This window comes from Rhinatrema bivittatum, chromosome 15, assembly GCF_901001135.1.
Source record: "Rhinatrema bivittatum chromosome 15, aRhiBiv1.1, whole genome shotgun sequence".
Classification (NCBI taxonomy): Eukaryota; Metazoa; Chordata; class Amphibia; order Gymnophiona; family Rhinatrematidae; genus Rhinatrema; species Rhinatrema bivittatum.
The window spans coordinates 72,644,005-72,669,272 of NC_042629.1; the positions used below are offsets into that span (position 1 = coordinate 72,644,005).

General features: G+C 44.1%; 1 protein-coding gene across 5 annotated transcripts in view; it reads left to right on the plus strand.

Annotated features, from left to right (window-relative positions):
- Window positions 1-25,268, plus strand: part of LOC115076545 (membrane metallo-endopeptidase-like 1) — an 81,633-nt gene that overhangs the window by 45,405 nt on the left and 10,960 nt on the right. For 4 of the 5 annotated variants that reach the window (XM_029578111.1, XM_029578112.1, XM_029578113.1 and 1 more), the window contains exons 4-15: window positions 711-872; window positions 1,751-1,831; window positions 2,427-2,522; window positions 3,336-3,454; window positions 7,648-7,713; window positions 8,981-9,115; window positions 10,000-10,089; window positions 11,196-11,332; window positions 12,786-12,879; window positions 16,151-16,279; window positions 19,257-19,355; window positions 19,644-19,727. In XM_029578111.1, the coding sequence (XP_029433971.1) occupies window positions 711-872; window positions 1,751-1,831; window positions 2,427-2,522; window positions 3,336-3,454; window positions 7,648-7,713; window positions 8,981-9,115; window positions 10,000-10,089; window positions 11,196-11,332; window positions 12,786-12,879; window positions 16,151-16,279; window positions 19,257-19,355; window positions 19,644-19,727 (1,292 nt within the window). The remainder of the gene's footprint in view (window positions 1-710; window positions 873-1,750; window positions 1,832-2,426; window positions 2,523-3,335; window positions 3,455-7,647; window positions 7,714-8,980; window positions 9,116-9,999; window positions 10,090-11,195; window positions 11,333-12,785; window positions 12,880-16,150; window positions 16,280-19,256; window positions 19,356-19,643; window positions 19,728-25,268) is intronic. The other variant, XM_029578114.1, reaches the window with a different exon arrangement.

The window sequence follows — 25,268 nt, forward strand, 5'->3', positions numbered from 1 at the left end:
GACTGGATAGAAACGATCTGATAAAACCATGATATAAATAAACCCAAGTCCCTGATGTGATCGCTTAACCCGGCCCAATGGGGCAAATACCATATCATGGGTGTTATTTTGGCTCTTCTGGCTGATCTTAATAATTTCACACACAAGCCTCAAAACTAGAACTGACTGTTTTTTTCCCCTTATGACCGGTGGTCAGGCAGTGATCCAGTATCAGTCATTCACTTCTGAACTGGATCTTGGGGAAAATAAAGCAAACGTTCTGTTGCATTCTCTTTGGAAGCATTTCCAGCAGAAGTGGGAAAAGTTCCTGAACGCGCGGGTAGTAATAATCCGTAGTGCGGTTAGACTCAGGAGTGACATGTGGATGCATGGAACTAATTTTGGCAGATGTGGTGGGGATGGAAATGGTACTGGAATTCAAGAAAGCAGGTGACAAGCACACAGGAAGCAAAGATAAAGCTGGAGATCACTTAGGAGTTACATCATTGCAGTAGACAAGGGGAAAATGGGCCCTCAAGAGAGGAATCGTGGCTTTTATCTGCCATCATATTCTGCATTTTGGTGTCTTGTTCTGTGTCAGTCATGAGTGATGGGGGAACAAAATCATAGCAAGCAAGAATCCTTTTCTTTCACTTGTTCTGAATAGCTATTTCATCTCGGGACCTCCTTAGCATCTCTTGTAATGGTGTCTCCTTGTCTTGCATGGGTAGCTGCACGAATAATTCAGAACATGGACCCCACTGTTGAGCCGTGCAAGGACTTCTACCAGTATGCCTGCGGTGGCTGGCTAAGCAGACATGTCATTCCCGAGGCCAACTCACGCTACAGTATCTTTGACATACTGAGTAATGAGCTGGAGATCATTCTTAAAGGTGAGAGTGACGTTAAATGGCCTCCAGCATGTTATGATTTTCTTCATATCGGATTAGGAGTTAATTTTTTTTTAACCCATAAAACATCTAAAAATTGCTGGGGTAAGACAGAGATGGATAACTGTGCATTCTGTATTTCTTTAAACACTTCCCCTAAGCACCCACTGCTTGCTACTGTCAGAAACAGGATATTGAGTTCGATGGACCTTTGATTTTGACCCATTTTGATGTGTTTGTGCCCCTCAGTGCCACTGGGTTTTCTCTCATAGGGATTCAGGGGGTAGAGAAGCAGGTATGGCACATCCTTTCCAAGATTCTAGCAGATTACTGAGAAGATAAGATCACCATAGGTCAACACCATTTTTTCTTTTCTTCCTATTTAATTGCACTACATTTCTTCTCTCCGTTGCTATCCCTCTCCCTTTTCTCCACCAAAACCCATCCCGAACATTAAGTATGCTGTTCCTAATTTCTGCTTTCTCCACCTTGTCTTTGACTTTTCTGTGTCTTGACTAGACAGTAAATTCCATGGAGCCCAGGCTCTATCTTTGGTGTGTGTCTGGGCAGTGCTGCAAACATCTTGTAGTGCTATACAAATGATTAGCGGTAGCAGTTGCTATACCTATTCAGATCTGGGTTTGACATTTTACCCACAAGAGGCAGATAAAAACAGCACTAGTTATACCTGGGCAGAGGAAATTATTATTCTGTCTCTCTGCAAAGTACTTTATATTGACATGCACATATGTTTAGCATTAATATTACATGTATCGTGCCCGTCCACATGATGATCACGTGGATAGGGCTGGTTTCCTAAACCAAATTTTGTGCATAGTATCTGGAATGATCCCTTACCAACCTTTCTGCCCCATGCTTAGGTTTACTGGAGACTCCAGACCATGAGGATCGTGATGCCGTCAAAAAAGCTAAGATACTTTATAAATCCTGTATGAATGAGAGTAAGTGGAGCAGTTTAATTCTCCTAATGTACAAGTAATGCACCTCTGTCCTGTGTGCCGTAGAATTAACCAATGACTAGGCCCCTTTCCACTTGACAGTTGAAGCACACACCTCTGATTTCCTGCCGGAGGTAATTCAGCATGAGGAGAATAATTTCCTCCATGGCTTCTAATGCAGATTTCTGTGACTTGTTGTAGGCTCTGTTGAATGGACCTAAGCAGTGCGAGTCGAAACGTAGGCTGCTGCACTGATCACTAGAAATGCGACATCCTGTGTGTTTTACTTCTGATACTCCCCGGGGCATTTTCTATACTGTTGGTCAGTGCTTGGGCTAGTGCTGTGATGCCATCAACTTTGTTCCACTTTACCCACCTTCTGTGACTGTGGGTGAAATTTATTAAAATGTGTTTGACCTTTCCTTCTGGGAGGCAGATATTTTCCAGGGAGGAGGAAGGTGGCCTTCCATCCACTACAGCTCATTAAAAGTCTGATTCCAGTTGCAATCTGGACAAAAGTCTGAACTGGAATCCAAAAGAGGTCTTCTCATGCCTTGCAGAAGATTAAGGAATGAATGCTTTCCTACTTCTTGCCTAGGCTACATAGAGCTGATGGATTCAGTGCCCCTGTTAGAGCTCTTAGACGTGGTTGGAGGTTGGCCAGTGACGTCTGCAGACTGCAATCTCACCAAAGGTAACACTATGTCCGTACACTATGTTCCAAATCACGATGCCCAACAAAATCACACAGCGGCTATTTTGCACCCTTAGGAGGTTGTCATCTATTTGTAGCTCTATTCAGATGGCCATGATAAACAGAAGTTGCAGTCGGAAATTCACACCTCATTAAAAAGCATCCCTTGGCATAAACAGGGCAGGCCTGTTTTACATTTGTGCAATCAAAGACTTTATGAGTGCATCAATCATAATTCTATTTATCACTGTGCTGCATGCATGGAAATGTGCTGCAGTTTAATGGGGTTGGCAAAGAAAGTTCCTAGCCAACATACCAAGACAAGTGATGGGGCAAGGAAAGAGCAAAAACAACAGTATAACAGGGGCCCTCCTGCTGGGGCAGTTCAAGCTCAGGAGAATGACCTCTTGCTCTGGAGCCAGAAGGTGGTAAGGTCAGGTCCCAAGATCCATGCATGAAACAAACAGGCAGTAATATGTAAAGCACAGAACTCGTTTAGTGTTTATCCTGACAAAATCAGCACAGTTTTATGCTCATTTACATACATTTTCTTTAGACTAGAAGCAGGCAGACCAGCTGTAATGCAAGCCTTGGTGAAGGTCCCTTGTAGAAAATCAAAACATCTGTAGGCTGGCATAGTAATCCTAAATTTCATTTGCATATGATATGGCTGACATGCCCGTTCAGCTTCTATTTCATACGTTCATTTCAGTAGTTCTTTTCTTTAAGATTTTGTACTTTTTAAATTTAGTTTAAAGTTAATATGTTTTTGATATACATCCCTGAATACTAATCTGCTTTGTTATCTAACAGAACCCAACTGGGCCTTGGAAGAAAAGCTGGCTCTCCTGAACTCCCGGTTCAACAAGCGAGTGCTCATTGATATGTTTGTGTGGACAGACGACCGGGACTCCAGCAGACATATCATTTACGTAAGAAAATCAAAGAGCAGTTGGCTAATTATACAGGATATCCTGGAGATAAAATTGTGTCCATGTTAGTGGGGCAATATCATAGAAAAAAGAAACTCTGCTAGAAGTATCCAAATGGATGATGGGTAGAAGGATGGACAGATGAATCTGTAGTGTCACTGAAAGTCCATAGGAACCCTGGATGTATACGCCTATAGGACTGAACACTAGAAGCCAGAGCTAGGATTCTGGCATGAAAATGTCTGACACAGTATATGCTGCACTTGACATCTGGTATAATAAAACATGAGTGAAAAATGTGCTATAAACTTCAGCGTGCATTTTCTTTTTTACTAATGCACTAAAAAAAAGATTTAGCTCCCAATGCAGTAAGCTAATGGTATGCTTGGGAGATATAAAAAAAAAAAGGAAAAAGCTTGCTAACCTGAAACTGTGTGCGTAAAAAACTGCTTCGTGTGCATGAAAACATGATTTATTCACACAAACCATTGGTTTCTGTGCAGAAAACACTTTTTGTGTTTAGGAGTACTTTAGAAGTAATTTTTGAAAGGTTTCAGTATGTAAAATTGAGAATTAAGTGTGTAAGGTAGCATATATGTGCCCAAGTAGTATTTTGTGAAAGGTACATGCAGTGCTGCAAACAAATATCAACAAAAAAAGGGGTGATTTAGGGGTGTTCAGGGGCGGGTTTCAGAAATGTGCACACAAGTTAGTATTTTGTAGGTGGTATATGCACATATCTTACCAAACGTCTACGCACACTTTTATGCCTCCTAATTGCATCATGGAAATGAAATCACGTTCGTCTTTTGACTGCAGTTTTTGGGTGGGAGATCTGGGTGAACTGGTGGAGGTGTCGGCGAGCTGGAGAATAAAAGTGCATGAACACATATTTTCCTAAGTGGAGTATGCCCATACTCTGTGGTAGATAAGCACTCACGTTGCGATTATTTCATGTGTAAAATATGTGCATGTACTTTTATAAAGTAGATATAGGAAATGTGGCTCCCTGCATTAAAAAAAATGTATATAGGTGAATACTTTCAGGGCAGAGATATGTTATTTTATAAACTCTGCTGCTCCCGTCAATTATTATATAATACAGGCAGAAATTAACTTTGTGTGCACTCACTTATGTCTGTATATGCCACTGCCCACATATGCACACTATAGAAAATGACCCTCATGTGCAGAAAATAAGATTTGTGCACAAATCAAGTTTTCTGCGTGTGAATTCCAAGCAGAGGAGCCCTGCACCACAGTTCACCTCTAGAGGCTAACACTGGCCCAGGAGCTTTACGGCACCTCTGAGCAGGAGTTAAATTTTGAGCGTTATGAATGCATGGCTAATTCCTTCATTAGCCTTTAATCTTAATTGCATGAGCACTAACCAGTATGTGCAATTTTTGTGCACAAAACTCCTTGCTGCTTTTGGCAGGTTGAAAAGGGCAAGCATGCTTAGCAGGAGTTGGCACTTTACGGAGAAATGAAAGCAGCAAGATCGGGAAGGTCAGGAAACTGCTTCTCAGTTTGACGTGATAGGGTCAGCGTTTTGGTGCTGCCAAATGATCCAGAAGGGGGGAGGCAAGGGTCTCCCCAGACAAGGATCCTGCCCCTACAGCTGCCTCCTCAGTCTGATTGGGCCACTTTCATTGGTTGGAGGGACAGTCACTTGGCTCTTGCCCACCCTGAGGTTCACTGTGCCCCCTCTATACCCCCATATAGAAAACTTTCTGGAACAGCCACTGTCAGACGGTGAAGGGAGACTTTAGTCTGCTCTTTGAGGTTCCATCCCAATGTGATCTTCTTTTGGAACAACAGTATATGAAATGCCTAAATAAATAAATAAATAAATGTATAGGGGTGGAATCAAAGCTAAGATGGTGCTAAACTTTCCATCCTGGTCATTCAGCAGCATTCCCATCAGATAGTGTACTCAGTCCTGAGTACCGTATTATTTTGGAGAAAAACACAGCGTGAGAGGCACTTTACTGGGAGCATGTACGGTCATCTAGGAAGTCTCAGAGACTGAGTGCATGCCATTAGGACTGGGAGAGGCCTACCTGGTAACAGTCCTGTGGAAGCCCCTGCCCAACAAGCATCAAGCAGTCAGAAGCCATTACGAATACCATAAAATCATCAGCTTTTCTGCTCTGTTCATAGAGGAATTTCAGATGCTCAGAAAATGGGATTCCAAGTGTGTTACTGCAGCCGGGACTTCAGTTTAACACCAGACCCTTGATATATCATTTTCAGTCCGGTTATCTTATCTCAGATTCTTAATTCTCAGAATAAAACTGCTAATATGTGTCTTTCATCCCATGTTTAACACATCAGAAAAGAGCAGTATCACAACGCGTTGTGGGAAATCTTGTGAGCAAAAAAAAAGGTCATGAATTCTTAATTCTTTTTATTCAGAAAAAGACAAATCTGGCATAAAATGTAAAAATAAGCATGCTCAAAAATCCCAAAGGACATTTTGTTAAAACCCACGGGACTGCAGAGTCATTTCCAATGAGGAAGCCCTCACAGCCAGCAAGCACCACGCGGCTACGTTTGCACCTGGAAATACACGCGGCGCTTCAAAAATCACATCTAAGTGCATACTTTGCCTCACCCAATCTAACTCTGCCCCTTTTTAAGAGGGTAAAAATGCACGCGCTGTGAAATGGCATTCGTAGTTTTAACCAAATGGGGCGGGAAGAGTGAAATATTTCAAAATTCATGTTTACATAGGTAAATGTATTTACCCACATAAAAATCTCGGATTATTACCTCCCTCGGTCGTCAATATGTAACATAATCCACTCCTTGGGGGGGGGGCGCCTGTGGAGGGGAGCCTAATTATTTGTTCTTACTCAATAACAGAAGCGAATAGAAGGGAAAAAAATGTCCATGATTAGGGAGACAGCTGAATATTGTGAAGTACTGTGAACGATTTCACTTTGGCTACAGGTAAGGTGTTTTCCCTAAGGAACTTATAGGATAGTTTTTGGCTACAGGAAGCTGAAGTGGTTTGCTCCTGTTCACGCTGACATGGAAGTGCAATTCGAACCTGGATCCCCGAGTTTCCTAGCTCTGTGATTTTAAAGGCCAGCAGCCCAAAGGCCTTGAGAAAACACAGTTTGAATTCTGAAGTTTGCTACAATTTAATTTGATGGGCATGGGGGCTGAGCTTATCAAGGTACACGTGTTACGTTTTTTTTTTAATAATGTTTTAGCTTACTGACGTTCGCAACATTTGCGAGAACTTTTTGTTCAGACTCCCCCGTGCCATCCCTGTGGCCCCTTTTAATTAACAGCAAAAAAAAATCACAGCACAGACAGTTTGTGCTACAAGCTGAGCCCCTATGGGCAGCGCTCTGCAAGATAAGTGGACACTTGCAGGTAGCTTTTTCTTATGTCCCTTGAATGTGGCTTTGCTTCCTGCAAAGACCCAGAAGTATATTTGTGCTCACTATGTTTCTGATTTTTTCACAGTCTTCCTCTGTATTTAAACCAGCGAGGGTCCGAGTGACAGTGCGTAGTAGTTCTGTGCCTAGGGGAAAAAAGCTGTGCAGAGCTGCTCATAACGGCTGGCAGGGTTATAATCAGTGCGCCCTTCCAACAAGGAAAATGATTTCATCCAATTTCTAAGTCATTTTTTAACCTTTCTTTGTTTTATTTTTTGACGGGGGGAGGGGGGAGGAGAAGAAAGCCAAAAATTACTCCGATATAATTTTTCACCATTTATACTGCTAGTTCGAAAGTAGTCCTTAGATGTGATTGTGAAAAGAAAAACCCCCTCTTGATAAATGCCTTCGTGTTTTTCTGCATCTCGCCTTCGAATGTGACCCCTGTCTTCCTTCAGGATCAGCTTTTGACCCATCGCTTTTCTCCTGCCTGCTCCCGGTCCTTAGCAATCTCAGGTGCTTCTCAACACCAATCCTCGGGTCTCCCTAGCAAGTCTGGTTTGCAGCTCATGAGCACATGCAAACTAATCTGGGTCCTAAAACCAAGGCCCAAGAACTGGAAGACAGAACACTGCAGTTGCCTTTCCCTCCATTCATACTTCTGAGATATTAGTTAACAAGGTGTCTTGTTAACCTTTCTGCTTAGGAATGGGTAAGCTTCTGTATTTGCATGAACGAGAATATTTTGAATTTTCCTGTTCTTCCTATTCATCAAAGAAATGTCCTTTGTTTTTATTGCAGATTGACCAGTCCAGCCTGGGCATGCCTTCCAGAGAATATTACTTCAATGGTGGCAATTACCAAAGAGTAAGTATGTTTAATATACAAAATCTACTGAAAATAATGACATTAAAATCACTAAATAGCATAGTTAAATGGTTCAAAGGTTGATGTACTAAGAATGAAAAGGGTGCCAAAAATGTTTACAATTCAGCTGAATAAATTAACCTAGTAAATATGTGTTTGAGGAGGACCATCATACTAAGCACTACCTGTCACAGACCTTCATTGCTTTCTATATAATCACAGTATTTTTAAAGTTATTTTGCAAATAACATTTATAAATGTGTACTTATCTTAAGAACTGAGCCATAATTTCCAGTGTAAACTTCAGTGATAATATAGTCCCCAGTTTGAAATTGTATATTATATATCTTCCAATGTTCCTCTGAATGCTGAATAAATATAATAGTCCCAGATCAGTTCAAAAGTTGTAATTTCAGAAGTCCCAACACTGACCATGTTTTGAATTTGACATCTGCGTCAGGGGTATCACTTCAGGTTTTCTGGCAAACCATAGGTCTTTCGCTATGTTCATTTGGTGCCAAGTTCAATACAGCAAAGGTCTAAGACCGGTAGTGCTCAATGGTTGATGTAATATGACTTAGACATACTTGGCTTATGTAATAGCAAATTGAATAAACAGGGTCCAACAGACTTCTTAAATTCTATCCACATTTAATACACAATGTACTGTAACTGAGGGAGTATGGTTCAATATTTAGCTCAGTAGTAGATATCTTTCTAGACTTCCACGTTACTCACCCTATATTTAATAAAGGCCCTACAATAATTTGGAGGAGGAGGTAAGGGCCCAAGGAAAGCTGATGACCATTAATCTATAAGTAAATGAATAATAGGACGTACCCAGTCATGTAGGTCATCATTACTATTCTAAATCTCACTCTGGGGATTCTTACTTAAAGTAAGACCAAACTATTATTTTAGTATAGCACTTGCTCTAGCGCCATGCTAATAAATATTCAGAGGTCTTTACTGGTAGATAAGGGACCAAGAAAGCAAACAATACGTGCACCCTGCAGTCAGAATGCAAGATGCTCTCGCCATCGTTCCATACCACTCCTATCCCATTTCCAGGGGTGTATAGCATTGTTTTTGAGGATGCAGTAACCCAGAGGTGCAGTTGAAGTGCTGCGTGCCGTATTCTTTTATTAGGTACAGAAACTCGTTCTGTTTCATGTTTACTCAGAGAGTTCAGGAATTGGGGCAGGGAGGAGGATTTATTTATTTCTTGAATGGACGTCTACATGGTTAACATTACAACTGCTCTCAGGTGAGGGAAGCTTACCTACAGTTCATGATTGCAATAGTCAAGATGATCCGAGAAGACAAGAACTTGACCAAGGATGACTACTTTGTTCTAGAGGAAATGACCCGAGTCATGGAGTTTGAAACAGAAATTGCAAATGTGAGTACGGCATAGATGACAGTGGGTTGATGGAAGGCCGTGATGTTGCCATAGATCTGTAGACTGTCTGATGGATCTGCACAGGCAAACAGGATTATCGTACAGCTAGTGGTTAGAGAAGAAGGCTGTGACCCAAGGAAGCTGGTGTTCAAGTCATTTCACCTTTCATTGCCTCAGGGAGAAACTTAGATTGTGAGCCCTCTGGGGACACTACTTGAAAGTAATCCACTCTGAAGTAACTGAAAGGTGGAGTATAAATAAAAAATACATATAAAAAATGTGGGCACAAACCCTAAACTGATTTTTTTTTTTTATTATTGGATGGATAGGTTACAGCCAAAGAAGGCTATTAATGTCTGTCTTTTCCAGGAACCACCTTGAAGTTTGTTTTTCTTATTCTCCTTCTGACCAGTCCTGGGTGTTGAAGGTTAGATGATCATGGCTCCATCATGATGCTTGTGACCTTTTCCCTGGCACAATATCGCAGAGGTTTCCATTACCTTCTGCAGCCCACAGTGCCCCATCTTCTCTGGTACTAAGCAAGCCTGGTTAGGTTCTGAGACCTAAGCACGCCACACTCGTCCAGGTCCACTGTAGAATTATCGTGTACCTTTTGTTATTGTACAAATAAAACTCCAGAGGTTACAAGCCAGAATACTGGACCTAGCCCATTTCATTTCTCAGAACATCCAGCATTATTAAGAGATATTTGGGGGGATTTTAAAAGGCCAGCACATGCAAATCCTGGGAGATATGCGCGTGGCATGCATGTTATAAAATTGGTGCATCCATGTTGCACGTGCCTTTAAAAATGTTTCCAATTGTTTCTAGATTTAATATATGCAACTGCTGTCAGAGAAAACCATTTATTTATTTTTTTGCAGGCTACTGTTCCCCAAGAAGAAAGACAGGATGTCACTCTGCTCTACAACAAAATGACTCTGCCAGAGTTACAGGACAGGTTTCCATTAAATGTAAGTCTGGAGCCATCCATTGCTTCTTACTGGCTGCCTGTGTAATACAGTCACCCTTGAATTTTCTCCATCTGAAGAAGAAGCATGAAAAAAAGTATTCTGGACTTCAGAAAACATTGATCTAAAACTAGTTTCAAATGAATTAGAGTGGGTAGTGGATCGTGTTGTAGATCGGACTTGCTTGACTGCCTTGCATGTTCCATGACCGAAGCATGAACATCAGAGCTCAGGGAAAACATGGTCCATGCCAGTGTCACTTTTTATTTTGAATCACTGTTAAAATAAAAAAAATAATTACCCATTATGAAAATAATAGTTCTGAGGTTGCTTGTAATTGAATTACAGAGTTCTTATTTTACAATTTGAGCCTAAGGCAGAGTTCAGAAGGCGCCATGTACAGTGCTCCAGACACATTGTAAAATCGTCTTGTTATCGTCCAGATCTATTAAGCATTTTTCCAATAGACATAAAATGGGGGAAAAAAAACCTTTTCAGCACATCTAGCCCATGGCCTTAAAGTATACTGAGGATATGTCATGCTCTGGGACTGGAGCCAGTTCATTGCAACAAATTGTAAAAGAAATAGAGTTGTATTGGGTGGGGGAGAGGTGTTTTTTTTGGAAGGAGTTCTTTTTTTGTCAAATTGTAAATGTTTAATTCTTGGCTTCATGTGAAAAGAACTTCACAAGCAGATCAAAGCGTCACACAAGGCAGTATTCAGGCCTTGTGCCAGCTTCAGATCCTCACAATGTGTGTGTGATATCGGTAAACTATAAAGTCTTCTGAAGGAAGAGAGCAGCAAGAAGAATCAGTATTTGGGGCAAAAAAATATAAAACAATGGTACGTGAGCAGGGAGTCTTTTTCAGTGGAAAAGAACGGATTCAGATGGTGGCAAGATTTGGCAATGTAAAGTCATTAATATTTCCATATTTGTAAGAACATAAGAATCGCTGAACCGTGCAGGCCAAAAGGCCGTCTAGCCCAGCATCCTGCCTCTGACAGTAGCTGTTTAGAGCTCTTTTGGTTTACTTGGCATTAAGTTGATTGATACTGTACAAAAATAATAAAATAATCAAATGCATGTGGCCAATTCTCCCTGTCCTAGGATTTCAACTGGACCTTCTTCATCCAAGGAGTTATGTCCTCGGTAAATATTGAGATTCAGAAGGAAGAGGAAGTGGTGGTTTATGGGATGCCATACCTACAACAGCTAAAAGCTATCCTCTCCAACTATTCAGCCAGGTAAAGCAATCCGGTTTTTAAGTAGTCCACCTTTCCTGACTGGTCAGGCACTGTAAATACTTCCTTCTCCCCAGAGGGGGTGTATAGCCTAAAGGCCTGATTTAATAAGCTTTATGCGCCGTAGACACAGAATGGGAGAAAAGCTTTAAATTTGTAGAGGGTGAAATGACTTACCACAGGTCATGAAGAGTTTGAACCCAGGCTTCCCTGCTGGCCTAACCACTAGGCTACTCCTCCTCTGAGAAGGACTGGTAAGGAATGATTTTACCCCGCTGGCCTGACATAAGTAACTTAAATACTGAATGTGGATATTAACCTCAGTCTTGTAAGCAACCCAATAAATAATCCAAGTGCACTTGCCCGGCCTTTCCCCAGGGACTGCCGTGCTCTGCCAGTGCTAACTATCACATTGGGGTATCTCTCTTGCTCATCAATTGTGTTTCAACTTATTTTCAATTCAAAAAATATAATGTTTGGGATTTAGGATTTGCAAAAAAGAAAAGTTAATGTGATCCTGTGAATAATTTCCCAGAGCACTCCAATGCCTGACATCTTGATCAGTTTAAAATTTTATAGCCTTTGGATCCAAAGCTACATTGAAAAAACATCTTAGCAAATTACTTGAGCCCTCCTCTATCCATTTTATGGTTTGCTAACCGACAGTGCAGCCAAGGCCAGGACATAAACGTGGGTGGTCTAAGAGAAATGGTCCAACCGCTGGAGCTCTATCTAATCCAAGCCCTAGAAGTTTAAGACTTCTTACTATAGGTTGCAGCTTAAATTTGTTCATATGATCAAAATATCTTTCCTCTTTCCGAGATATTAAACCATAAGTTTGTCTTCATGATTATTTATCCTTTGAGATTTATGGCAGACAAAATTAGTTTTATTGCTCACTGTGATGGATTAAAAGGGTGAGAGGATGGATGGGGGCTGTCACCTGGGACCCAAGACTAGAGGGGGACGTTATAGGGTTGGATTAAGGGTAAAGCTCTATTACTGTGGGGTATGAATGGGAGCAGGGCCCCCATGGCCGAGGTACCACGAAAGGCCCAAAGTTATACTGGATTGTCCCTGCCTTCAACCAATGCTCTGAAAGTCTCTAGAACCAAGCACAGTTCAGCTGGTTGTGCTAAAAGGTGGTGACCTTAACCTAACCAGCAGAACCTGGGCACTTGCCCAGTTATTAGAGATCAACCTCATATGGCAATTTATGTCATTCAGTTGTCATCTTCACAAAATAATCAGGTTGCCCCAAGGTGCTGCAGGAAAACATGGAGTGGAACAGGTATGGGGTGGGAGGAGATGAAGATTTACAATATTTCAGTCAGTAGAGGGACTTCTTGATCCAGCAGGACTTTTATGGCCTTTCCCATCCCTAAGGGGTTTAGGATTGTGTTTTCTACATATTCATCTTACCAGATTCTGACCTCTGCTTTGCACATGCACACAGCACTCTCCAGAACTACCTGGTCTGGCGACTGGTGCTTGACAGGATCAGCAGCCTGAGCAGACGCTTCAAAGATGCCCGGGCCAACTACAGAAAGGTAACGCTGAAAGAAGACAACCATCCTCCTGATGTGTTCTCAGTGATCCCGCTGCGACTTCCTGCTAGATGAGCTTGAATGTAAACCACTTCAGAGTGCTTGCAGTACTTTTTTTCCATTATTTTCAAATAATGGAAAAAAGTACTTTTTTTTTTTTTAACTTTGGCAAGTCTTCAGGAGATATTCATGCATCTAGAAAAGTAAACTTAGAAGGCAATCAGATTTTGTAGCATCACAGTGCTTCAATGTACAACGCCTCCACAACCAACCAGATAGCAAAATATTGGCCAGTGATGTGATTGTGGTACAACTAATTAATGAGCAGTTTATCTGCAGTGTAACAAGAGCGTAGTTAAGTATTGAATCTTCTTATCTCTAGAATAGTTATGACACTGAGACTGAGAGAGATGAGCCTTTAAATTATAATATCAGAAGGGTTAAATTCAGGGTTACCTTGTATACTAATGTTCATGCTATAAAGTATTTATGAGGAGGTGTATATTCAGTAGGCGATTAGTGAACAAGTTCTCTGGTTAAAGTTAGCCAGATAACTTGTCCTATATATTCAGTGGGATAAATATCCTGAGCAGGCGTTTCAAAGATGCCCGGGGTCAACTACAGAAAGATAACGCTGAAAGAAGACAACCACTGAATATACCAGAGATATGTGTAAAAACTTGAAAAAGACATGCCAAAAACTCTAACCAGTGAGTGGGGTGTTATGTGATTAGAGGCACCCAATCAAATAACAGAAAGATGGGCCAATCAAAATTGATATTGTATAGACATGTGATTAAGGTTGGTGTATTTTCCCAGACCATCTACCAAATATTGGCAAATATTGCTAGCTAAGCTTTTAAAAAACTTAGTATGCTTCCTAGTGTATCATTAATAGATATTTCTTAATGCTTAAAAGTTATACATTTTTACAATGCTAAAGCTAATAAGCACTTTACCAGGAGGGATTTAACACAGTATGACCAAATTTTAGATAAGTCTAGAAAAAAATGAACTTTCATGCCCATCAAATACAATATTTAAAAATTGTCATCTTTTTCCACTTTCCTTTTTTAGTGGAACCCATTCATTTTAAGGATATTGTACTCGTGCTGCAGTTCACGTGTATGTGTGTGATGCCTGCATGGGGGCCATGATGATGATCAGCCCAGTAGCACCATTACTGATTTTTAGTCATCATGGAGGGAGTAGGGAGAAGCTAAGTTGCAGAAGCTGTCACGAATGCTAATGTCTCCTCGAGATTTTATTTCATCTTCCATTCAAATTATCTAAAAAAATTATTGTAGCGCTATAATTTGTCTTTTAATCCTGCAATGAGTGTAGCTGAGATGTAAACAGTATGGATGCAGAAGTTGGCATAAGCAGATGGGCAAACAAAAGAGGGTAAAACTCCCCAAAACAGAATGCTTTTTCCTTTATGAGGTCAATATTCAGCAACACTTACCCGGATAAGTTATGACTTATCCGGCTAAGAGGTGATGTTTGAATGCCTGGCCTCGTTCAGCAATCACCACTTAGCCAGATAATGGCGAGATGGGGGCATAACAGGGGGGGAGGGAGAGAGCTACTTATCCACCTAACTTCAAAGTTATCCGGCCGTGTCACTGAATATCCTGGCTATGTTAGCTGGATAAGTTAACTAGCCGGCTAGCCTTTCTGTATCGTCCCTACGTGTTTCCGACATCACCTTTATCAGGGAGTGAAATTCCCTCTCTCTTCCTGAATGTTCCTTCAGTCAATAATAAAAGGGCTGTGCTTGAGCTTATTAATCACAGAGAGAGCTGCTCCAGCTGTTCTGGTAGTTAAAGTAATGCCATCCCCAGGGCACAGACTTCAGTGCAGGTTGGAAAGAGACTTTGTGAGGGAATTATAGTTCTCAGGCCTTCTTTGGAGGTCGTCTGGGGACCTTGTGTCTTTATTTATCTGGCCAGAAGCCTGGCAGTAGCCACAGAGGCATTCACGGAGCGGGATGCCAGTGGCCAGTGGTTTGTGTTCTACCTTCACGGAGCGGAAGGATGGAGGGCTGCTATCTCCAAAAAAACCAAAAAAACAAAACAAAAAAAAAACCAAACAAAACAGAGGTGGGTAAGAGAATGGGGCAGGGGTGTGGCCGCTTGTTGCAGCAGTTGCTACCCCTGATTGAGCTGGATGTTCACTGGGATGCGGATACGGCACTGCTCTCTGCATTGGTGGAGGGGTGGAAGGGAATTGGGGCCGGAGGGTGCTGGAAGCCAATAGTGACGGGTGGGAGGGAGAAAAGGGGGGGGGGGGAAGATTAAAAAAAAAATGGATAAAGTGCGTAACTTGCTGGGCAGACTGGATGGGCCGTTTGGTCTTCTTCTGCCGTCATTTCTATGTTTCTATGTTTCTATGTCTTAATGTTGCTGCAAATTCAATTTTACAAAACATTAATTGCGAGATTACTTGCCAACTCTGTATACATATCGGGCACGCAAGGCTCTCCATGAGGGCGCCTCTCGGATACCCTTCAAAATGCAGATTTACTTTTCCAGACTCACTGACACCCACAGGACATCAGAAGGTGTAAGCTGAGGTAGAGAGGAAAAAATCTGTACATTTCAAGAAAATGCATCTTATGGCTAAAATGTATCCTATGGATGCAGCAGTCCTCAGATTTAATCAGAGTACTCCGCTGTTCACAGAGAGTTAAGCATATAAAGCTGTCACGGGCAGCCTCGGCCACTCTGTGGGCTCCAGGGCGTGGCTTACTGAGTCCCCCAGCTTGATGTGGGGGCTGGCAGCTTGTGAGCCAGCATGCCTGTGGTTACACGTGACAGTAGAGCCAATGAGCACATGCCCATGTTTCTTGTTGGCTCCTCTTAAGCTTGTCAAGCAGCTCCATTCTCCCATGGGACAGACTGAGCCGGGCCTGCTTGTGCCCCATGGCATCCACAGGCATTTAGTTCCTTTCCTCGTTCAGGGAAATTGAGATGACAAGCCCATAGATGCAAACCTATGTTGGCAACCCAGAATACCCTCTCAGCCCCAGGGTTGCCCATTCACCCCAGGTTAACCCAAACAAGCAGATCTAGTCCTAGCTTTTCCCCACTGTATACCTGGATCTGCTTTTCCTACAAATAAAAAATAAATGTAGGCGTGCAATGGGGCAAAACGAGCACTGCATCAGTCTGTCCAGGCTGACTTGGGTGAGATGGCAGGCCTTAGACCAGTTGGGTGGAAATGAAAGGGGACTGCCCTGATTCACAATGAATTGGGTCTCGTTTCTTATCAGGCACTCTATGGAACCACACTGGAGGAAGCCCAGTGGCGGGAGTGCGTGAGCTACGTGAACAGCAACATGGAGAACGCAGTTGGAGCTCTCTATGTCAATGAAACATTTGCTGGTGACAGCAAAAGGATGGTAAGCAGTGTTGCTTTGAATGCTATTGTAAAATTGCCAGGTCAGCCCAGCTTTTGTCCCACTGCATGCATGGAGCTGAAAGTTCCAAATTTCCCTTATGAAACTCTGTGCATGCAATGGGGTGAATCCAGGAGTGGAACAGGCTCTCTGGGGGTGACCTGAGTGAAGCGACGGCCCTGTGCTATCTCAGGATCACCACATATAAAGCTCTGTCGCGGATTGATGGCGGCACCGGCCTTTATAATCAGCAAAGAAGGCTGGGAGAAGGCGATAAACCTAACCACAGCCTCCACATACTGACCTGCAGCTGTGAACCACGCATGTTATTGAGAGTAGTTTTAAAAGGCATTTCTTAAGGTTTTATCCTCGGAAATAAAACGTCCCACCCAATATGCAGTCAAATTTTCGTGCATGAGACCTGTACACGTGCAATTTTACCCTTGTTCAGACGCTTGAGTCTGGGCCAGTTTTCCGTTTCTGTGCATGCTTTTTGATTTTAAAAGGCGTGCGTGGAAAGTTTCACAGCAAAATGATCGTGCCAAAAAGCGAGTGTAACTGCGTGCAGATAGTTATGCTGGGGGAATTTCCAACAAACTGGTGTAACTAATGCTGGCTGTTACAGAGTTATCCTCGTTATGGATTATGGAGCGAGATGAGGCAGGTTTAAGTAACACAAACTACTGAAGTCACAGATGTTTGTGAAAATGTGTGGGTGACTCCATCAAAGAGCACAGCTCTTCACTGGTATTCGCTGTATCACCCTTGATGATGGAGGCCCTCATCGTCATTTTGACGACGGCGCCAATCTTCTGTTTTTCTTGCATTTTCAGAACGCTCTCATCAAAAATGAACTGTGAAAATACAGGACCCTCTTCCAACCATTGTGACCCCTATCTCTGGGAAGAACTTGGGTGGTCTAGAATCAGTATTTCCCAAAACCTTTGATTTTAAAAGCAATCCCTTGTCAGCGTGATGGGATTGATATATGGTTCCTCTCGATTTCTGACCATAATCATAATTCTCTCCCTAATGTGGTCTATATTTGCTATATTTTAATTACAATCTAACCCGTTCTAAGCAATCAAAAGATCAGTGTCAGCCGTAGTCGTAACTGGAGAAGCCCCTGTTTTGACCTTTCATTTAAAAGCCCAGCAGCCTGCCGACAAATTTTTAATATGTAACAGGGAGAGGAGTAACAATGCCCCATGCAAACAAAAGTCTTCTCTTGTGTAATGAGGACCTCCTGGGACTTTTCTGTCTCTTGATAAACTAGGACTTCCTTTCCAACTCTGGAACCACAGATGCTTCCAGGCTGGAGACCACAGAAGCTATGCAGCTGCCTTGTGAGAATTACTCTCTCAGCCAAGAAATATATCTAAAAACTCTTAACACCGGTGCAGGGAGCCTTTGGCCCTACTAAAGAGTAAATATATTCCTTGGTGTAGATAATGTTCTCGTTTTGCCCATTCCCCTTTGGGGGTGCAGTAATCAGTTTGTGTCAGTGGCTGGGAGTGCAGAGACTTGTGTAGGAGTCTTGACCTTGCCCTGGAAGAGAGCAGAAGCGAGTTCTAGCTCCCTAGTAGAGAAAAGCTGGGAGAAGGGCAGTTCCCCGGTCTCACCACTGTGCCAGAAGAATCAGGAGGAAGTGTGTGATGCCCTTCACCCTTGCTGAAGAAGCAAACACTCTAGTCTGGAATTCCCATCATGCACTGCAAACATTCTTGGGTGCATCGGTGTGAGCAGGACCATGTAGGTAGAGAAATTCTCAAAACGACATTTTAACTGGGGAAAGTGATGATAGCTGTAGAGAACTGCCTAAGTTGCCAATAGGCATCTGGGACTTCAGACTGGGAGTGTCCCTGTGTGCACTTATTAAGCCTTTACCCTGGGCTAATAGCCTTGTAAATGGAGTCTGCAAGGAAGTGAGGGAGGGAGGAGTGTGACTAAGTGACTGTACAAATTACTGCATCGATTCACTTCCCTCATGGAAGGAAATGTAAAGAAGCTCAGTACTTTTTCTGGACACTTTTCTCCAAGTAAAACTCTTATATCCTGTGTGATCTTGACAGTGCAAGTGAACTGAAGTGATTTGAGAGGAGTTTACGATTCACCGGAGGGTCTTGGAGGTCTGCACCTCTCCCATGTAAGAAAGGGAGCAGGGAGTGGGGGGTGGGAGGTTATACAGGGCACAGCTAGGATAAGCCTCTGAAAACACAGGCCCTTTCTCCTTGATTGTTATTCGAAAGGGAATCTAGGTTATCATATACAGACGAGGCATTAGAAGAAAGCTGAACCTTTTTTTTGGGGGGGGGGGAGGAGGGAGGGGGTCTGGTAGTTTTCTCCTTTGTGCTTCCAGAATTCACCCTTAGTGGAATATCGTGCCAGGATCCTTCATTCATAACTATCTGAGGTTTCCTCCCCCGTTATAATCCCTGCACCTAGCCCGGGCATTGCAGTACAAGGCCTTCACGGAGGGGGGGGGGGGAGCAGAGGTGCCCCAGTCCGTACCTACCTCTGGAACTTGGTACGTGTTCGCCCTCAAACCGGTCACTGTCACTGCTCCCTCCCACCCCTCCCCTATCCCTGGGGCTCAATTTGCTGGACCCCCCACTCTTCTTCCAACACAACCAACTGTCATCTCATACAAATATATTCAGGAATTCCTGCTGTCAAAATGGTCTACTAGGTTAGTTAATAAATCTCTTTAGTAATATACAGATGTACACTGAGATATGGTAGCATGACGAGTAGCACTCCATCATGCTTCAATGCAACTCAGCATCATACATGTCGTTAACTGAATCGTCTTCATTGTGGTAAGACCATGGAGACAGCCAACTGTAGTAGTCAATATCTGAAGATGCATAAACATTACAATCAGTGCAGTATGTGTACACCAAGGTTGAGTCTGCATCATTATTTCCATTCATGAACTCTTTACATTCCATGCTTCCCCATCTTATTTTCTGGAATTTAGGTCAGGGATCTCATTGAGAAAATCCGTGAGGTGTTTATTGAGACATTGGATGAATTAAAATGGATGGATGACACTTCCAAACAGCAAGCTCGAGAAAAGGTAAGATTTAACTAGTTGAAAACAAAAATGAGATAAGATCTTATCACAGGCTTTTTATAGTTTCTTTTATTGCATTTGTTTGCTCAAAAATTGGAAACTGAAAACATCTTCTGTTTCAAGTTGTTAGTGAATGAGGCCCAAACTTTCCTAAGGTTTGTTGGAGTATAAAACTTAGTGACTTGGGCCCTTGGAGAGGATCCCCTGGTAGGCACACTTTCCAGGCTTTTTGATTTTTGTGAGCATATAATTGGCTAATGGGATCCATGGGCTTCTGTCCTTTCATTGTAGGCAATGGCTATTAAAGAGCAAATTGGCTACCCTGACTACGTCCTGGAAGAACACAATGACAAAATGGACCAGGAACTGATAAATGTAAGCATGCATTTCCTAGTGTGTAGCCAGATGGACTCAGGACCAATGGGTTTATGCTCCCCTGCCAGCAGTTGAAGATGGAGTCAGGTTTCAAAGCAGACATCACCCCTGCAGTGACCTAAGCCCTTCAGTATCTCTCGGTCTCCAGGAGATGTGGACGTGCTTTCACTATGGGGATCGCTGTACCTTTTGGAAGAAGAAATTCTACTTTTAAATTGGAGAAAGATTGAGCCCCACTCTTCTGTGGTGATTCCTAAAAGTTCTCCCTCAGTTGAGAATTCATGAGGAAGTTTCCGAGATCCCTCAGAGGTGCGCCTTGGTCCGGTAGCCGATTCCCAGCGTGGACTTTGCTGCTGAAGCAGCTGAAAAGCAGTGGGTGCAGGAAGCCAAGCGCGGTGGTGATGGCTAAAGCCCTCTCCCCCTATAGCCAGAGACCATCTCTGTACTCAGCCAGTAAGCGCTGAGCCCAGGTAAATCTAAAAAAAAAAAAGAGGATTTCCTCTCGATTCAGATGCGTTGGAGGGGTTTCAGTAAGACTTCCTCCGGTCTTCCTCCGGTCTCCTTACTTGGCGTGCCATACTGACATCATTCCCGATCCTGTTGGGGTAAGGGAAAGTGAGCTTCCAATCAGGTTGAGCAGCCCCCCCTCCCCCCCCCCCCGGTGGGCTAGGCCCACTTTAGGCTTGGTTGGTACACCATGTAGTAGGTCGTGGTGACACCATCTTGCGCACGCTTTTGTGCCTGTATTGCCCACCATTGAGCTTTGGTATGAGCAATACATGTTGGCTCTGCACACGCAACACCGCACACAGGCTTGTGCGCATAATGTTGTGCGTGTACATATGCGCACAACTTACTAGGCTCAGAATACAAATAAAGCTGGGTGTCCGGACTGTGTGTGCGCCTCGCAGCAGAAATCTGTGTACATAAAATTTTAAGCGTGAGCCATCTGAGCATGCAGTTACCATCGCCAATGGCTCCGACAACAAAGAAACATAAGCGCCTTTCTCTCTGCGCTGCTTGTATTGGGTTGCACAGTCTGACCTGGATGCTTGCTTATGTCAGCACTGTGAGGAAGCCCAGGGACGGTTGCCTCCCCAGACTTTGCTAAGTCCGGCTCCACCCCTTCACAAGATGGGTCAGCCACAGCCTTCACTGGAAGTACCCTAGATCTGAGTAACCCCGGGACTGGGTCATTCATGGGAGAGGGAAATTTAGTGGCATCTACCCCAGTACCTCCTGGGCTAGGTAGGACCCGGCTGCTTTCTCTTGGGTGGAATTTTTTCAAGGCTTTCAAGCCTTCGTACAGGCGCAGTCTGCTACCTCACTTGCCCCTGTCTGGATGGAACCTCAGCCGGTAAGCCCTCCCTCTCCCAGTCCTATCGACATGCCTCGACTCACTGAGGGTATCCTGGCAGGGATCCAGATGGCACGGATGAAGAAGAGGATCCATATTCCTTGGAAGATGGGGAAATCCCCCCTGGTTTAGAACCGTATCAGACCATGTTATGGTTTTTCCATAGAGATGAATTACCAGCCCTGGTTTACCAGACCCTTAAGATGCTGGGAGTTCCTGGGGCAGACTCCATGATGGAAGCAAAGAAGAATCCCATTCTGATTTCCCTACGGAAAGGCTCTAGCTACTTTCCAGTACTGGAAGCCATCCAGGAGTTGATTGACCTGGAATGGGATGCCCCAGAAGCAAGTTTTAAAGGGGGCCGAGCGCTAGAGGCTCTATACCCACTGGATCCAGCAGCAAGAGAACATTTGCATTTCCCTAAAGTGGATGCACTGGTCTGTGCCGTCTGTAAGTGAACAACTATCCCAGTGGAAGGAGGAGCGGCCTTAAAGGATGTGCATGATAGGCAGATGGAGTCCATCTTTAAACTGGCCTTTGATGCAATAGCAATGACCTTACAGATTGTTTCTTGTTGTGCCCTAGTAGCTCATTCATGCCTGCTCCTCTCTCGGGAGGTGGATGACTCAGGGCGAATTCCAGAGCAATTATGGAACCCACTGCCACCTTTTTAGCTGATACAAGCTTGGACCTAGTCCATACCTCGGCCAGAGGAGTGGCCTCAGTGGTGGTAGCCAGAAGACAGCTATGGCTGCAGAATCGGTCAGCAGAAGCAACTCCAAGGCAAATCTCACAAAGATGCCCTTTAAACGATCACACCTCTTCATAAACGAATTGGAAAACCTGGCCAGTAATGGGGAGAATTTCCTGTACCCCGGCTACTAGAAGATAAGAGAAAGCAGTTACAGTGCCCCTCACCCATGAGGGTTTGATCCAAGGGCTCCCAATGCTTTTGCCCTTCCAGAAACTCAACATTTCAGAGGTTTTGGTTCTTTGGGAAGTCTCAGTCTTTTTGGAGTCAACAACCCAAGAGATAATCAGGCTCTGGTTCAGGTTTTTCCCGAACCCCCCAATGAAGTTTTGCCCACCCACCTTGGAATGAGGAGATAGGGGTTGACTGTCCCTCTTCTACCAATGGTGGGTCGAAATCACTTCGGACAAATGGGTACTGGAGGACATAGGAGAAGGATATGCGCTGGAATTTCGCAGCACTCCTCAGGACATATTCATGATATTTCCTTGCTTCTCTCAGCACAAGAAGCAGGCAGTGGAGACTACTAAGGATCCTCAGGATGAGGACTATAATCGCAGTACATGCGTCCCAGGAAAATACGGGGTACTATTTCATTGTACCCAAGAAGGAAGGTTCCTTTTGCCCCATCCTGGACCTCAAGGGCATCAACCAACATCTACGAGTGATTCATTTCCACATCAAAACCCTATGCTCTGTGATAATGGCCATACAATCAGGAGAGTTCTTAACCTCCCTGGACCTATCCGAGGCCTACCTACATATTCAATCCATCAAGAACACAGTTTCCTGTGCTTTGTGGTTCTGGATCACCATTATCATTTCCGTGCACTACCCTTTGGCCTGGCACCTCCCCCAGAACATTTTTCAAGATTATAGTGGTTATAGCAGCAGCGTTGAGAAAAGAGGGAATCCTGGTGCATCCATACTTGGACAACTGGTTCATCTGGACAAAGTCCATGGAAGAGAATCTCTGGGTGACCTCCTTGCTTCAGGAACTTGTTTGGGTTGTAAACCTGGACAAAAGCAGTCTGAAACCCTCCAAGTCCTTGGAATATCTGGGAGTCTGGTTTGACACCAGGCAGGACAAGATCTTCTTCCCGACCACATGGATAAGGAAGTTGATGTCCCAAGTGTGTCTGTTGATGAACATGATACACCTTGATGGTGTGGATCTATCTTCAAGTCCTCGGTTTGATGAAGGGAACCCTGGAAGTAGTGCCATGGGTGAGGGCACATATGTGATCACTTCAATGCTCCCTGCTGTCACATTGGAACCCACTGTCTCAAGACTATTCAATTCGCCTCCACTTACTGACTGAAGTATGCTTTCGGCTCCAGTGGTGGCTGCAGGAAGCTGGGCAGGGATGTACCCCTGTCCCCTCCGAACTGGCTGGTCCCCATGACAGACGCGAGCCTCCTGGGCTGGGAAACTCACTGTCAGGAACTGACGGCCCAGGAGCACTGGACCAAGGAAGAGGCCCTCTGGAATATAAACCGCCTTGAAGCCGGGTAGTCAGATGGGCGTGTCTACAATTTAGCCAAATATGTCAGGATCAAGCGATCCACTTAATGTCAGACAACACAACAACAGTAGCCTACATCAACTGTCAGGGTGGAACCAAAAGTCAACAAGTGTCACAGGAGATAGATCTCCTTATGGAATGGGCAGAAATACATCTACAGATGATCTCAGTCTCCCACATTGCAGGAAAAGACAACATCAGAGCAGACTTTCTAAGTGGGAGAGTCTGGATCCAGGAGAGTGGGCTTTGTTGGCTAAAGCCTTTCAGCTAGTAATTGATCACTGAGGTCTCCCATCCATCGACCTGCTGGCCACATCTAACAATGTGAAGGATCCCCGATTCTTCAGTAGCAGAAGAGATCAGTGGTCCCTGGGGATTGACGCTCTCGTTCAGACCTGGCCAGAAAAGGAGCTGCTATATGCTTTCCCTCTGTGGCCCCTCCTGGGCAGGGTCATTTGCAGAATTGAGTGCAACAGGGGATTAGTCCTACTAGTAGCTCCAGGTTGGCCCAAGCATCCATGGAATGCGGACATGCGGAGAATCCTGGTGGAGACCCCCCTGTGCCAGAGATCGGTCCTTCACGAGGATCCGACTCAGTTCTGTCTTACGATTTTACCCTTGAGAGGGCTCGACTGATAAAGCTAGGATATTTGGCAGCAGTAATTGTGACCTTACTCCGCACGTGGAAGTTCTCTACGTCCCTGGCGTATTTGCGGGTCTGGTGCGAGGAACATGGTGTTTCCCCTCGGATGGTCAAAATCCCACTAATTCTGGATGTTTTGCAGGACAGGTTGAATAAAGGATGACCCTTAACTCCTTGAAGGTCCAGGCAGCAGTTCTCTCCTATTTCAGGGGCAAGGTGAACGGAACCCGCCTATTGGCTCATCTGGACCTGGTCTGTTTTCTGAAAGGGGTGAAGCATCTCCGGCCAACCCTACGGTGGCCGATTCCCTTGTGGAATCTTAATCTAGTATTGGAATTTTTGGCAAGGCCCTCATTTTGGCCGCTGCACAGTCCTTCTTTGCATTTACTAACCCTAAAAATGGTGTTCCTAGTGGCTATTTGCTCAGCCCATTGCATTTCTGAGCTATAGGCATTGTCGTTTCAGGAACCATTCCTCCAGATGACTCCAGGAGCATTACAGCTTTGTACCGTTCCATCTTTCTTGCCCAAGGTAATCTCGAAGTTTCATTTGAATCAGTCCATTTCATTGCCATCCCTAGATAAGCACAAGGACACGAAAAATACCGCCTTCTACGCCATTTGAATGTTGTAGACTTTTAGTGCATTATCTGGAAGTTTCAGAACTGGTCCAAAAGATGGACCGCCTGTTTGTCCTTCATGGGGGAAGGAAGCAGGGTGAACCAGCTTCGCGAGCTACCATAGCTCGCTGGATTAAGGAGGTGGACACAGGAGCCTATGTGGAGGCAGGAAAGCCATTACCCATTCAGGTTAAAGCTCATTCCACTAGGGCAGAGGCAGCCTCATGGGTGTAACCTGAACTGCTTTCTCCCATTGACATCTGCCGCGTGGCGACGTGCTCCTCCATGCACACCTTCTACAGGTTCTATTGCCTGGACGTACAGGCCTGAGAGAATTCAACCTTTGCAAGGGCGGTGTTAACCAGACTGTGGGCAGCCTCCCGTCCCAATCGGGAGTAGCTTTTGTACATCCCATTGGTCCTGAGTCCATTTGGCTACACACTAGGAAATGGAGAAATTACTTGCCTGATAATTTCGTTTTCCTTAGTGTAGACAGATGGACTCAGCATCCTTGCCCATGGCTGCCCAAGAACAGTGCCAAGGATTCACCCATGGAGTGGATATCGATTCCAAGAGAATACAGGTAAGCCATTATTCAGTTCCTAGATCAGGGCATCTATAATCTTACTGGGGTTCAGTGTTTGT